Here is a 13,864-nt window from a genome sequence, read left to right on the forward strand (position 1 = left end):
CATCCAGGAGTGATTTGCAAGATGCCTCCTAACTGCCTCTTAACACCTGACTCAATCGCTTTCATCCTTACTTCCTGTAGAATACTTCAATTTTCCCATTAAAGCAATGCATACACAGATCGCTGGGTGAACCCATTAATAAAGAATACTTAAGAAAAAACTGGGAGAGGTGTAAGATTAGCAATTATTTTCATTCAAAACAAGGAAGAAGGAAATAACCAGTTCTTAAAACGACCATTTGAATGGTTTCCAAAATCTGTTTTATGGATGGGAACTTAGAGATGGGAAGTTAAAAATTAAAAACAGACAAAAGCAGTAACATATATATAACTTGAGTGTGTGTGCACAACAACATTTTCAAAAAATAATAAAGGTAAAGATTCTTATACCTGGCTTTCTAGTTACCTCTGGAAGTTCCTGGGCTCCCTAGTTTCCAAGGACCCCTCTTCCCTTCCTGCGTGGCCAAGGCCCCTTCTCCCTACCCTCAGCTCTTACCCCCAGATTAGGCCCCCTGCTTCCACCCTACCTTGCCGCGGACCCCGGATCCAAGGATTTCCTTCCCACGTGGCCAGGCCACCTGCCCAGTCCCTAGTTCCCAGGCTCCCCACTATCCCTCCTCAACGTCCCAGACCCCTTCGCTGCCACTCGCGTTCCTTCCTCTTCCTGGGCCAGCTTCACGCTGGGGCTGCCGGAACTGTCGAGGAAGGTCTCTCTTCTTGGGACTGAGAGCACCACGTGCGACCCTAAAACCCCAGGTCTCCTCTCCCGCCCTGTTGGGTTACATGCACCTGAACCCAGGCCGGCCAGGCGTGGCCTCCGGTGCGCAAGGACCCAAAATGACCGAGGACACGCCGCCACCACGGACTAAGAGGCGCGACTCCAACCAGAGGCCCGCTGGCTGCCACTTGGCCTCTGTGGGAGTACGGTTAGGTGTGTGAGTTGGGGGAAAGGGAAGTGAGCCGCGCAGTCTACCCGGCGCGGTCAAGGCGCCACGGCCTCAGCAGCCCCGAGGGCCCCGCGTCGCCCTCCCGGGCCAAGGTTCTCAGGAGCGGGCCGCGGAAAAGACGTTAGCGGGAGGAGTTAGCGGCTGTTGGGGGAATCGGTTCAAGTAAAAACAGTCCCTTCCAAACGCCGGCCATCACGGGGCGGGTATTCCTCCCTTACAGACACCGGCCACAGTGGGGGCGTGGGCGCCCAGGGCGGCCGCCCGCCCGGGCATGCCCGGGCAGGGCCGCTTAGGAGGAGCCCAGGGCCGCCGCCGGTTGGCCCCACCCAGCCCTGAACGCCCGGGGGTCGCGGTGCGACCTCCCAGAGCGTGTCGGGTGAGGAGGTCGCCATAGAGATGAGGCCGCAGAGCGCGCACGCCCCCCTGCGGTTGGCATGGAAACGGCCCCCGCGAGGCCCGGGAGCTGCGCTGATTGGCCGATTCAACAGACGCGGGGGCCGGCGGGGGGCGGGGGGAGTTGAAAGTAATTAGCTCTGAGCTGGGCAGCGGACGCTGGGAGCCCAGCGCCCCGGCTAGAATCTATTAACACCTCCTTCCCCTTCCGCCCCGCCCCGCCCCGGCCCCGCCCCTTTCAGCGGACCCTTATTCCCAATCCTCGTGTGCATTTGCTAATTGTTCGAGACTTATGTGTAAAGAGATAAGACTGAGAAGAGCGAGGTCCGCTGTGGGTTCCAAGCAGATTTTGGGGCCTTCTGTCTTGTGGGAGGAAGGCCGCGGAAGAGCACTCTGCTTGTCACTTGAGAAGGGGACGTACTTTCCCACAGTGATGTATCCTGGGTCACTGGTTTGCAGGGAAGGGGATGGTGGAGTAATGGATAAGCATCACAGCTAGGAAAGACCCGGGCTTGTAGGTTTGGACTCCCCACTAATGTGGGGGTTAGTATCTTGGCTTAGAGGTTTGTCATATTCCTCTCTCCTTCCAGCCATCAGCCAGGTATTGGAAGAAAGGCTGGAGAGATTCAAATCACCGTTTTGGTTTAAAGCGGCTTTGATCACTTGCACTGTGGCTCAGGCCCTTTCAAACCTAATAACTGCAAGGAAGATCATGTGTCACAGGGCTCTGTCTTCTAGAGAGTCTCAGCATCCTTGGATCCTTGGGGAAGAGGCTGACTAACCGGCTTGTCTGTTTCTCCTTCCTTGACAGCAGTAAGCTGTGGAGACTGAGGCCATGCATCTCAGCAGCTCCAAGAGTGGAGTAGTGCTGGCCCCAGTGTCCCGAGGTCCTGATGCCTGTCAGATGATAACCAGAGGCCAGTTGGGCCAGGATCCGCCACAAAGAACAGTACTAGGAGTGCTAACTGAGAATGGGCAGTACCAGAGGACCTATGGCCAGGTAATGCCTGGGAAGAGCTGGAAAGGCCCTCGTGTCTTGGTGGGAAGTGGGATCTCTTGAGATTTTCTGCACAAACTCCCCTTGAGTATTCAGCCCTGGAATCTGGTCTATAGGAGCACTGATTTTTTAAATGATCACTGTGTAAGGTCCCTTTTTCAGCTAGCAATATTGAATAATTTTCTTTGTTATTAGGAACTGTTTAAGTCAAGTGTGTGTAAAGTCACTTAAAAGAAAGTGAAAGTGAAGTCGCTCCGTCGTGTCTGACTCTTTGTGACCCTGTGGACTGTAGCCTACCAGGCTCCTCCATCCATGGGATTCTCCAGGCAACAATACTGGAGAGGGTTGCCATTTCCTTCTCCAGGGGATCTTCCTGACCCAGAGATTGAACCTGGGTCTCTGGCATTGCAGGTAGACGCTTTACCCTCTGAGCCACCAGGGAAGCACTTAAGTTCTGGGCTAAAGGCCATTGTGAATGCACCAGAATAAACTATTGTTGTTCAGTTGCTAAGTTGTGTCCGACTCTTTGCGACCCCATGGACTGTAGCCTGCCAAGCTTCTTTATCCATGGAACTTCCCAGGCAGGAATACTGGAGTGGGTTGTGATTTCTTTCTCCAAAATAAACTTGTGGTACTGGTGTTTCTCTAGATCAGAATGGTATTCAGATTGACCTAGGCTGTGCCTGAAGCATCTCCAATAACCTTTAAGTTCATTGGTGATGGTGTTAGAATCAGGATTGGATCACAGTATACTAGATTACTTCTAAATGTGTGCTTTGAAAGTCAGCTTCTCCCCAGGACTGATAATGGACAGTTGAGCAAAAGATCGTGGGCCATCTGATGTCTGGTTGCTTGTGCTTAATTAATCATAGGTACCTCCCTTAACAGAATGTAAACAGAGGGTAAATAAATTCAACATTTAAAATGCAAATAAGGAGTTTGGATCCTTAAGAATGCATTTTGAGATTAAAACAACAACAACAAAAAAACTTCCTCAAGTCTGTTATTACACCAGCTTCTCATAAGCTTGTACTGTATATCTATAGTGGAACGACATTGGCAGTAGTATAGTGGAGTAGGTGGGCAGGTATCCTTTCCATTTTACAGGTGAGAAAATTTCAGAGGTTTGAGAAAGCCTTCCCACCCAAACAAAAGTCATGATGGAGGCCAGATCAGAAGCTTCTCCTCATCTACTGACTACTCCTACTCCTCTTCTACACAATGACACAAGTCATTTGTGTCTTGGTGGCATCTGGTTAGTGGGAGAAAATTACCCAAAGTAATCTGTTTCAAGCTTTGGAAAAAACTGAGTAAAGGTGGTTTTAACAAACTTAATTTGCTTAGCGACGTGGTGTACTTCTTTAAACGTGAAGTCTAACAGAGTGGGGGAAGGAGAGAGTGGGATGAATAGAAAGAGTAGCACTGAAACATGTACATTACCTTATGTAAAATAGAGAGCTGGTGGGAATTTGCTGTGTGACGCAGGGAGCTCAAACCCAGTGCTCTGTGACAACCTAGAGGGCTGGGATGAGGTGGGAGGTAGGAGGGAGGTTCAAGCAGGAGGGGACATATGTATGCCTGTGGCTGATTCATGTTGATGTATGGCAGAAACCAACACAAATTGGAAAGCAATATCCTCCGATTAAAAATAAATAAATAAATAAAACACGAAGTCTAACACCTCTCCTGAATGGGCAGTTACCCCTGTGCTTAGTGGTTTCACTGTGAATTCCTAACTGTTAGTTACCCTCTATGTTGCTTAGTGCTGCCTCTGCATTTCCCGGTTCGATTCCTCCTCTACAACCGTCCTACAGAAATCTTTTATTTTATACTTTCCCTTCTCTATCCTCTAAAGCCTCTATCTCCGTCCTGCCTCTCAGCTTATAACTTTATATCCTATTTTCCTAAAAATATAGATGCAACTGTAAGAGTTTCCACATGCCCCCATGTATCGTATACCCTGCCACCGTCCTCCTGCTGTGTGACCTATGTATTCCTGCTCTTATGCAAGGTGCACCCCATGTGTGAGGCACACCTGATGCCCTCTTGCTTCTTCAAGGATATCATTCCATCAGCTCTTCTTTCTCTTCTTAGTTTTCTCTTCTCTACTGGGTCAAACCCAAATGCAAATATATTGTGATTTTTTTTTTTCAATCTTAAAAACCTTTCAACTACAAAGCTCTTTACAGCAACTGTCCCATTTATGGCAGTATTTCTTGAGAATTTTTCTACTATAAACTCTATTAGGATGGGGATTTGTGATGTCAGGTTTTCTGCTGTACTCCCAGTGTTTAGAAAAACCATACCTGGCCAGGGTCGCATGCAAGTATTTGTTGAACAAATACTCTATCTCGATTTCTTCTTCTGTTCTCTTTGACTCAATTCTTATTTAAAGTTGTACATATTTGTTAAAAAATTATTATCTATTTGGCTGCAATGGGTCTTAGTTGTGGCATGCAGGTTCTTCAGTTGCAGCATGCAAACTCTTAGCTGAGGCATGCAGGGTCTAGTTTACTGACCAGGGATTGAATCCAGGTCCCCTGCACTGGGAGTGCAGAGTCTTAGCCACTGGACCACCTGGGAAGTCCCTCTCTTTGACTCAATTCGTAATCCTTTCTTTACTTGTCTGAAAGGCAGCGTTTGACATTACTGGTCATTCTCCCTTTCTTGAAGTAGTTTCTCCTGACTTAGCCCAGAGAACATAGCTCTCTTCTGATTTCTCATCTCGCTCACTGGCCACACCTCATTATCTTGGTTCTTCTTCATCCACTCTCTGAAAGTTAGAGTGTGCTAGAGCTTAGTATTTGATCTGAATTGGCACTCACTCCCTTCACAATCTGTTCAAGTCTCCTGGCAACAAATACCATCTTTCTGTTGATGATTCCCTCTTCTGTCTCTGGTCTGGAACTCTCAGCTAAGTTTCAGGCTCAAGTTAGCTATCTACTTGACAGCTCCACTTGGATCATGCAGTAGGCATCTCAAACTTAGGTGAAACCAAACACTGACTCCAGCCCCAACCTGCTCTTCCCAAAGTCTTCCTCATTTCAGTAAGTGGAATATCTATTCTTCTCATTATTTAACCCCCAAACTTTGTCATCCTTGACTCTTCTTTTTCTTCCACCCCACATCTAATTTGCTGAGAAAATGCTATTGATTGTACTTTTAAAAATGTCTAGAATTTCATTTCTCTTTCTCATTATGTCATATAATAGTGTTCCATAGCTTGTAAGAGAATTAACTCATAGCACACATTTCTAAATACATCATGTTTCTGAATAACTGTATAAATGGGACCTTTCCAGGAGGCTGTTGACTAAAAGTTGACTTTAAGGAGGATTGTGTAACTATGTGTCAAGAACCTTGCATGGTTGTTATAAAAACCTGGCATGCTACAAGCACAAAAGCTGATTTACAGTCCCCCCCAACCCCCGCTCCCCAACATGTGGTACCTAGTTCACTTTGGAGGAGAGCTGTAGGTTTTCCTTTTTTCTATAATTTTGCATTCCTTTGATAAATACGTGAGGAAGATGACAAATCTTAGGTTAGCTCCTTCCCCAGATGTCACATATAGACAAAGATAAGGGCAAAGTAATCCTTTGGAAGTTTCAGGTTCTGAAATTCAGTTGCAGACATGGATATTTCAAATTCAGATTCCTCTCATCTTTGCAGCCTGCTGGTTTGAGTCACATGGGTTCTCAGCACCTATGCGGGCTCTGGGGTAAGCCTCTAACACAAAAACTTCATCCTTTTCTAGGAGCTCACCACACTCAGGTGTTTCTCTGGATCAGAAAATGTCTACCCTCCAGCTGGAAAGAAAGCGCTGTCTGACAGTAGGGTTCAGGCACCTGCCAAGCAAGGATTTGACATCTACATGGATGAGCCTGAACAGGGGGACAGAGATAGCTGCCCAGGGCGAAAGGGGATGGCATTAGAGGATGCGTATGAAGTAGACACCAGCGCACTCAAATCAGACCTTCACTTCCTGTTGGATTTTAACACAGGTAATGGGACGCGCCCATGGCTGACGGTACCCTGTCTTTGTAATCACCTGCACTGTTCAGTAGCATAGAACTAGCAAGAGAACTCCCTGGAATAGTAACTGTTTTCACAGCTGCCTGTAGAGGGTTAGTGGATGGAACTAGTTTTGAAATGAAATGTCTTACCTGATAATGTTGAACCCCCTGCAGTTTCCCCTATGCTGGTAGATTCATCTCTCTACTCTCAGTCTGAAGATGCATCAGATTTTGGTACAGATGTGATAAATGTGACTGAATATGCTGAAGAAATTCATCAGTACCTTAGAGAAGCTGAAGTGAGTTTTTCCAACTTCTCCTTCAATTTCCAGCACCCGAAGCACTCTGTATTAACATAGTTATATGCTCTTGGCTATGACCACTAGCAAATGGCATTCTTGTGACATCTAAACATGAGAACGTTTATGAAAAATAATAGTTGGGTGCGGTGAGTAGCAGTTACTTGGACTATTTCTCTATGTCTCAAAAGGGTTTGTATATTAAGTATTTCACTCTTGGGAAGAACCATTACTGCCATGTCCCCCCTCCTTGAAGTTACTCGTTAACTAAATTGCATTACAGAACCAGAATTGCACCCTTTGTTCCATATCATTACGTACAGATTTCTCTGGCTTTTGACTGAGTTTCCTGCTAACCTCTGCTCATGAGCTTTTTAAAAATAGCAACTGTACTGTGGAGCAATCCTTCTAAGATAACAACTATTTAAACATCAAAAAAACTCTCTCCCCAAACAGATCAGACACAGGCCCAAGGCGCACTACATGAGGAAACAACCAGACATCACAGAAAGCATGCGGACCATTCTGGTGGACTGGCTGGCTGAGGTCGGAGAAGAGTACAAGCTCCGCGCAGAGACCCTCTACCTGGCTGTCAACTTCCTGGACAGGTTTCTTTCCTGCATGTCTGTTCTTAGAGGGAAACTGCAGCTTGTAGGAACAGCAGCTATTCTCCTGGCTTCGTAAGTCCTTCAGCTCAAATATCGTGAAATGTCAGCCTGTCTAAACACTTGATTTCTGTTCCCATTTATTGGAGAAATACAGTGCTTGATAATTAAAACTTACTCATGCCTCCTTTGATAAAATATCATTATTTTTACAGTGTTTACTGAGAAACTGAATCTCACCACATGTTCACTCTTCAACTTGGATGTTGAAGGATCCTCTTAACAAGTTCAGTATCATGACTAAGGCAACCATCAGCTCAAATTCAGAATCTAGTTCAATTATTTTGTAGTATAGTGTTTGGGCTATATTCTACTGTGAGTAAAAGCCCCATGTAAAGAGATTTGGGTTTATGTAAGCCTTCTCCAGGTTCTAGCAAATGACTCATAATAACCCAGTTTATTTGGTTACAGTGAATAAGCTATTTTAGCTAATTCCTGTTACTATCAGTCATTCATAACAATATCTATTTGTGTAGAAAAGGTCTGGGTTGTGGCTAACAGTAAAAGTGTTAGTTGTGTTCAACTCTTTGCGACCCCAAGTACTGTGGCCCACGAGGCTCCTCTGTCCATGGGATCCTCAGGCAAGAATACTGAAGTGGGTAGCCGTTCCCTTCTCCAGGGGGTCTTCCTAACCCAGGAATCGAATCTGGGTCTCCTGCATTGAAAGCAGATTGTTTACCATTTGAGCCAACAGGGAAGCCTTATTTGTGTAGAAAAGCACTGGGGTGACTAAGTTTCTTTTAAATAAGTGACCTGATGGTGAATAGTAGTTTCCTTTCTATTCTTCTGGTCTCAGACTTTATACTTATTAATTACTATAATTTTGCAAAAATTTCCCTGTGGAAAGGAGAAACAAAAGCAAAAGCAAAAGCAAAGAATTGATACCAGTGAAATCATTATCTTTCTCTCGGATACATAGCATCTTTTGCTAATTCAATAGAAAAAGCTGGGTACAATCTTTAAAAAAAAAAAATCTAAGGGCTAAGGAGGTTTTTTTTTTTTTTTTTTTTTTTTTTTTTTTTCCCCTGTCATCATGTTCAACATAAAATTCTTTTCCACAAGATGAAGTCTGTAGAATTAAGAGGAATTTATACCCGTATGTCTGTCATTCAGAATCTTTCAGCTTATCAGACACCAAAACCTAAAATCCCTAGTTGAAAATTGTCTCTTTACTACTCAGGGCAGTAAGTATGACATATCCTTGTCATACTCATGCTCTTTATGGAAACAAGCGTCTGTATTTTTTCACACCTGTACCATTTCATGATTTATAAGTGATATTTAAGTCTACAAGGGCCACATGACAAGCCTGGTTGGGATAGCACAAGAAAGAGAGTCAGAGGATCCAAACTTCACTTTCCCAAACCCTTTCCCTTTTGTAGGAAATATGAAGAAATATATCCACCCGAAGTAGATGAGTTTGTGTACATAACCGATGACACCTACACAAAACGACAACTGCTGAGAATGGAGCACCTGCTCCTGAAGGTCCTGGCTTTTGATCTGACCGTGCCAACTACCAACCAGTTCCTCCTTCAGTACTTAAGGAGGCAGGGAGTGTGCATCAGGACTGAGAACCTGGCCAAGGTAGGCCACTCCCAGGAACCTCAGTGCCAACTGGATAAAACAAGTAGCCTCCTTCAGTTCTTCCTTCCTTTTCAGTTCTTTGCCTAGGGCCCAGAAAAGCTTTTTAGCAATTGGAAGAGAACTAATTTGAAGAACATGACTTCTTCATGTTTGAAGAAACGACGAGACATTTCCATTAATCATGTTTGGCAGATGTGGGTTGTCTAATCACCCACAGGTCTTAGAAAAAAAAAATGTAAGCTTGGAAACTATTCTCTTGTTGTATACAGACCACAGGCAAGCAGTACCTCTTAGGTTTACAGAAAGGAAACAAGATAAATATGGTTTGATTTGGCTCTAATCTCATTCTAACATGTTAAGTAAAGAAGCACTATTTGGTCATTTTGGAGTCCTAGAACTTTAGTTAGAGTCACTAAAGTATTGGTTTGGAAAACCTGGTTCCCATCCACTATTATCTAATATATCTGGTATTTATATGCTATGCAAAGAGCAATAAGAACATCTCTATAAATTTCCCAGTATGCTTCTTTTAATCTGATAAGTCCTCCCTGATACTGTTCTAGCCAGTGAACTGCATGCACTTGCCTGATAAATTTTTAATTGATTTTTTTACTGGAATATACTTCATTTACAATGCTGTATTAGTTTCTGTTGTATAGAAAAGTGAGTCAGTTATACATGTATGTATATCTACCCTTTTTTAGATTCTATTCCCGTGTAGGTCATTATAGAGTATTGAGTTGAGTTCCCTGTGATCCCTCACAGCTCAGTTGGGAAAGAATCTGCCTGATCCACTGGAAAAGGGACAGGCTACCCACTCCAGTATTCTGGCCTGGAGAATTCCATGGACTATATAGTCCATGGGGTCACAAAGAGTCAGACACAGCTGAGTGACTTTCACTTGCACTTCCCTGTGCTCTACAGTAGGTTATTAATTATCTGCTTTATATGTGGTAGTGTGCATATGTCAATCCAAATCTTCCAGTTTATCCCTCCCCACCCCCACCTGATAAATTAATAGCTATAATATGGACATATTTTTGCCTTTCACTGAAGACTCCAATCTACTCCAGTGGCTAGCTGCTAAGTCACTTTGGTCGTGTCCGACTCTGTGCAACCCCATAGATGGCAGCCCACCAGGCTCCCCCGTCCCTGGGATTCTCCAGGCAAGAACACTGGAGTGGGTTGCCATTTCCTTCTCCAATGCATGAAAGTGAAGAGTGAAAGTGAAGTCGTTCAGTCGTATCCAACTCTTAGCGACCCCATGGACTGCAGCCTACCAGGCTCCTCCTCTGTCCATGGGATTTTCCAGGCAAGAGTACTGGAGTGGGGTGCCATTGCCTTCTCCAGTGGCTAGAGGAATGCTATTTGACCAGCATAAACCTGCAGTACTAGTATAGGTAACCTATCACTTACACTGTATAGATAGGCCAAATATTGATCCTTGCCTATACAATATTGAAATTTACTTGTAATTAAATGTATTAAAGGAGAAGGCAATGGCACCCCACTCCAGTACTCTTGCCTGGAGAATCCCATGGATGGAGGAGCTTGGTGGGCTGCAGTCCATGGGGTCTCGAAGAGTCGGACACGACTGAGCGACTTCACTTTCACTTCTCACTTTCATGCATTGGAGAAGGAAATGGCAACCCACTCCAGTGTTCTTGCCTGGAGAATACCAGGGACGGGGGAGCCTGGTGGGCTACCATCTATGGGGTCGCACAGAGTTGGACACGACTGAAGCGACTTAGCAGCAGCAAATGTATTAAAACATAGATGTTATTCTGGTTATGGACAGGCATGGTGATTATTGACTCAGTGAATACTTTTGAGCATCTATTTCTGTGCTTATCACTAGATACACATTGAACAAAGATGACAGTTTGTTCCCTTGACATTTCTAGGTTTACTTGGAACCTTAGCCAGATTCCTAATTCCAATGAGACTTTCTTTCTTGTGCTTAGTATGTAGCAGAACTGAGTCTCCTTGAAGCTGACCCGTTCTTGAAATACCTTCCTTCACTGATAGCTGCAGCTGCTTATTGCCTGGCAAACTACACTGTGAACAGGCACTTCTGGGTAAGATTCTAACTGATTCTTTCTAGATGATACTTGGGCTTCCCAGGAGGCTCAGTGATAAAGTATCCTGCAGTGCAGGAAATGTGGGTTCGATCCATGGATTGGGAAGATCCCCTGGAGAAGGAAATGGCAACCCACTCCAGTATTATTACCTGGGAGATGCCATGGACAGAGGAGCCTGGCAGGCTGCAATCCATGGGGTTGCAAAAGAGACTTAGTGATTAAACAACAACAAGTGATTAACCAACAAGATGATCCTCAAGGCCTGTCTAAAGTCTATTTAGTAACTCAAGGCTTAAAACTGGTGAGCCTGTTAGGAGGGAGAGTTAGTTTTATAAGGAACTAGTTGCCTAACCCCCAGATTACAACATGTAGCTGGTCAGTGTTCATGGCTTGGATCTGTGGCTTAGCTCACTGGGGCGCCGAGGGTGCAGGAAGTCAAGGAGGTGGTGGTGACATGCTCGTTCAGTGGAAGCTGGCCTGGAAACCCCAGTGCCCACACGTACGTAGGGAGTGCCCTTGTAGCGTAAGCACTGACCACTTCAAGGCAAAGGATGTTGACTCTTCCCCTCCATGTAAAAGAACCTTGGTCCAGTTAGGATGGTCAGAGGTTGTATGAGGCTTTCAAGGGAACAGGGAATTATTGTTGCTTCTTGGCTCATGATAGCTGGCAGGATTAGAGATGGGCCCCTAAGATTTGGTTCTGAAGGCTCACTTTTGTGCTAAGAGAGCAGGGCATCTACTTTTATTTTCTAAAATTCTTATTTCTTATTCTGCATTTGGCTAAGAATCTTTCCATATTCTATCTAAATAGAGTGTTCAAGTAAGTTGAAGCTCTTCAGGGGCCAGTAAAAATCCTGCTCATAAGAGAATAAACTTCCCCTAAATTAGGCATTTATAATTGTACAATATGAGCAAATTTAGAACTCTGACTGTTCTTCCTAATACCTGATTCCTAAAGGCTCTGAAGAAAGATTATGGTTTCTTTTGAGATGAACATGGATACTTACTAAGTATACCTATTAACTCCCTTCAGTTCACAGTTTTATCTTCAGATTTCTGATATCATATATTAAGATCTTAAAGCTCTATGATACAAATTTCTTTTGTCTTGATTAGCCAGAAACCCTCGCCACATTTACAGGCTATTCATTAAGTGAAATCGTGCCTTGCCTGAGTGAGCTACATAAAACGTGCCTCAGTATACCCCATCGACCTCAGCAAGCAATCAGGGAGAAGTACAAGGCTTCAAAGTAAGTTCCAGATATTCTCTTATCTAGGCTCACTACTTAAAACTTTAGTAAGTGATAGTAATTTCAGAATTAAAAAACAGAACAAATTGTATGTGGTGCTGGGCTGGAAAAGTAGGGTCGCATGTCAAACCAAGAATATCAGTTTGGCAGGGCCTAGATTTATAATTTGTCACCTTGGAGAGTAGCAGGTGGCTCAGTAAAGAATCTGCCTGCAATGCAGGAGACCTGAGTTCAATCCCTGGGTTGGGAAGATCCCCTGGAGAAAGGAATGGCTACCTACTCCAGTATTCTTGCCTGGAGAATTCCATGGAGAGAGGATCCTGTGGGCTATAGTCCATGGGGGTGCAAAGAGTCAGACACAGCTGAGCAACTAACACTTTCCAGAGTACATCTAGTCAGCCAGCTCGTTCCTTTCCATTAAAACTACCAGACGGTTTTCTGGGGCCCATGTGAGATTTTATGAAACCAAAGTCCTTGGCGCGTACTGAGCTTGCTGTGGGCCTCGTTTCAGGTACATGCACGTGTCTCTCATGGAGCCACCCACGGTGCTTCCTCTGCAGTGAGTTTCAGAACCGAAGCACCTTCGGAATTTAACCTCCTGATCAACAGACTTGGTCGTGATTTTTACAGGTTTTCTGCAGGTTGTGTCAAACTCGTGTTGCTGCGATATAGGTGACATACTTTTTAGAATGTAAGTGTATTTAGGTTCTCTTAGACGTAGCTTGTAATATAGTCTAGTACTTTCTAAAGAATAAACCTGCCTTCTGACCATGTGTTAGACTTATTTACTGCTGACTGTGGCTGACATGCTTGCCTGGAATTTTAGTTGAGAGTATTACAAATGTCTTTCTATTTTAAGAGTGCTTCTACATTGGTTTTATAAATCCGGTATGCTGTTAGGATTAAGTGTTCTAAAGAATCCAGAGATTTTCATGTTTGGTAAATCGCTACCCTGAGACTTTTCTCTTCCTATCTTTTTACTCCTCATGTAGCTCTCCATAAACTGGCAAGGGTGACTGCCAAGCCTAGACGGATTAGCGAAGGGACGTAAGCAAGCACTGTCTATTCTAGTGTCCCTGTCAGGCCCTGGGGGTAAAGACAGTGGGTTGAAGAATAAATGTTATCAGGTACCTCAGAGGGGTAATTTACCTAATTTAATTCTAATTGAGGGTTATGATGCTTATTTTGTAAAGGACTTTTATTTCAATGTCCAGTTTTGATTTAGTCACCCATCAAGCATATATTCAGCTTTAGAAGATGTTCGGAGAGGTAGAAGAAGAAAATTTTACCGTACGATGGGACCTCATAATAATTAAGCTAATCCTGGGCTTCCCTGGTGGCCCAGTGATTAAGCATCTGCCTGCCAGTACAAGGGACACAGGTTCAATCCATGGTCCAGGAAGATTTCACATGCCTCGGAGCAACTCAGCCCGTGTGCCACAACTACTGAACCTGCGCTCTAGAGCACACGAGCCGCAACTGCTGAAGCCCGTGCACCCTAGAGCCTCGCTTCACAGCAAGAGAAGCCACTGCAGTGAGAAGCCTGCACTCGCCACAGCTAGAGAAAAGCCCAGGCAGCAAGGAAGATTCAGCACAGACAGAAACAAGTAAATAATTTTTTTTTTTAAATTAA

At 44.6% G+C, this 13,864-nt stretch overlaps 1 protein-coding gene across 6 annotated transcripts; it reads left to right on the plus strand.

Moving 5' to 3' along the window:
* The first annotated feature begins 1,487 nt into the window (after positions 1-1,487).
* Positions 1,488-13,015, plus strand: CCNA1 (cyclin A1). 6 transcript variants are annotated; one of them, XM_006057535.4, is made up of 9 exons: positions 1,488-1,769; positions 2,154-2,339; positions 6,091-6,337; positions 6,524-6,648; positions 7,105-7,328; positions 8,696-8,900; positions 10,865-10,978; positions 12,098-12,231; positions 12,743-13,015. In XM_006057535.4, exons 2-9 carry the CDS (start codon positions 2,175-2,177, stop codon positions 12,792-12,794), a joined length of 1,266 nt encoding a protein of 421 aa, XP_006057597.1. In that variant the 5' UTR covers positions 1,488-1,769; positions 2,154-2,174; the 3' UTR covers positions 12,795-13,015. The 6 variants fall into 6 exon arrangements, with proteins under 6 accessions (XP_006057597.1, XP_025118701.1, XP_006057599.1 ...); XM_025262916.3 differs by having other exon boundaries at positions 1,488-1,670; positions 2,151-2,339; XM_006057537.4 differs by having other exon boundaries at positions 1,488-1,670.
* Positions 13,016-13,864: the final 849 nt, after the last annotated feature.

This window comes from Bubalus bubalis, chromosome 13, assembly GCF_019923935.1.
Source record: "Bubalus bubalis isolate 160015118507 breed Murrah chromosome 13, NDDB_SH_1, whole genome shotgun sequence".
Lineage (NCBI taxonomy): Eukaryota > Metazoa > Chordata > Mammalia > Artiodactyla > Bovidae > Bubalus > Bubalus bubalis.

Excerpts from the sequence above, each read along its gene's own strand:
- CCNA1 (XM_006057535.4), top strand. The coding sequence starts at position 2,175 with ATGCATCTCAGCAGCTCCAAGAGTGGAGTAGTGCTGGCCCCAGTGTCC. Across the intron at positions 2,340-6,090 it reads ACCAGAGGACCTATGGCCAG|GAGCTCACCACACTCAGGTG; the intron begins GTAATGCCTGGG and ends ATCCTTTTCTAG. Across the intron at positions 7,329-8,695 it reads GCAGCTATTCTCCTGGCTTC|GAAATATGAAGAAATATATC; the intron begins GTAAGTCCTTCA and ends TCCCTTTTGTAG.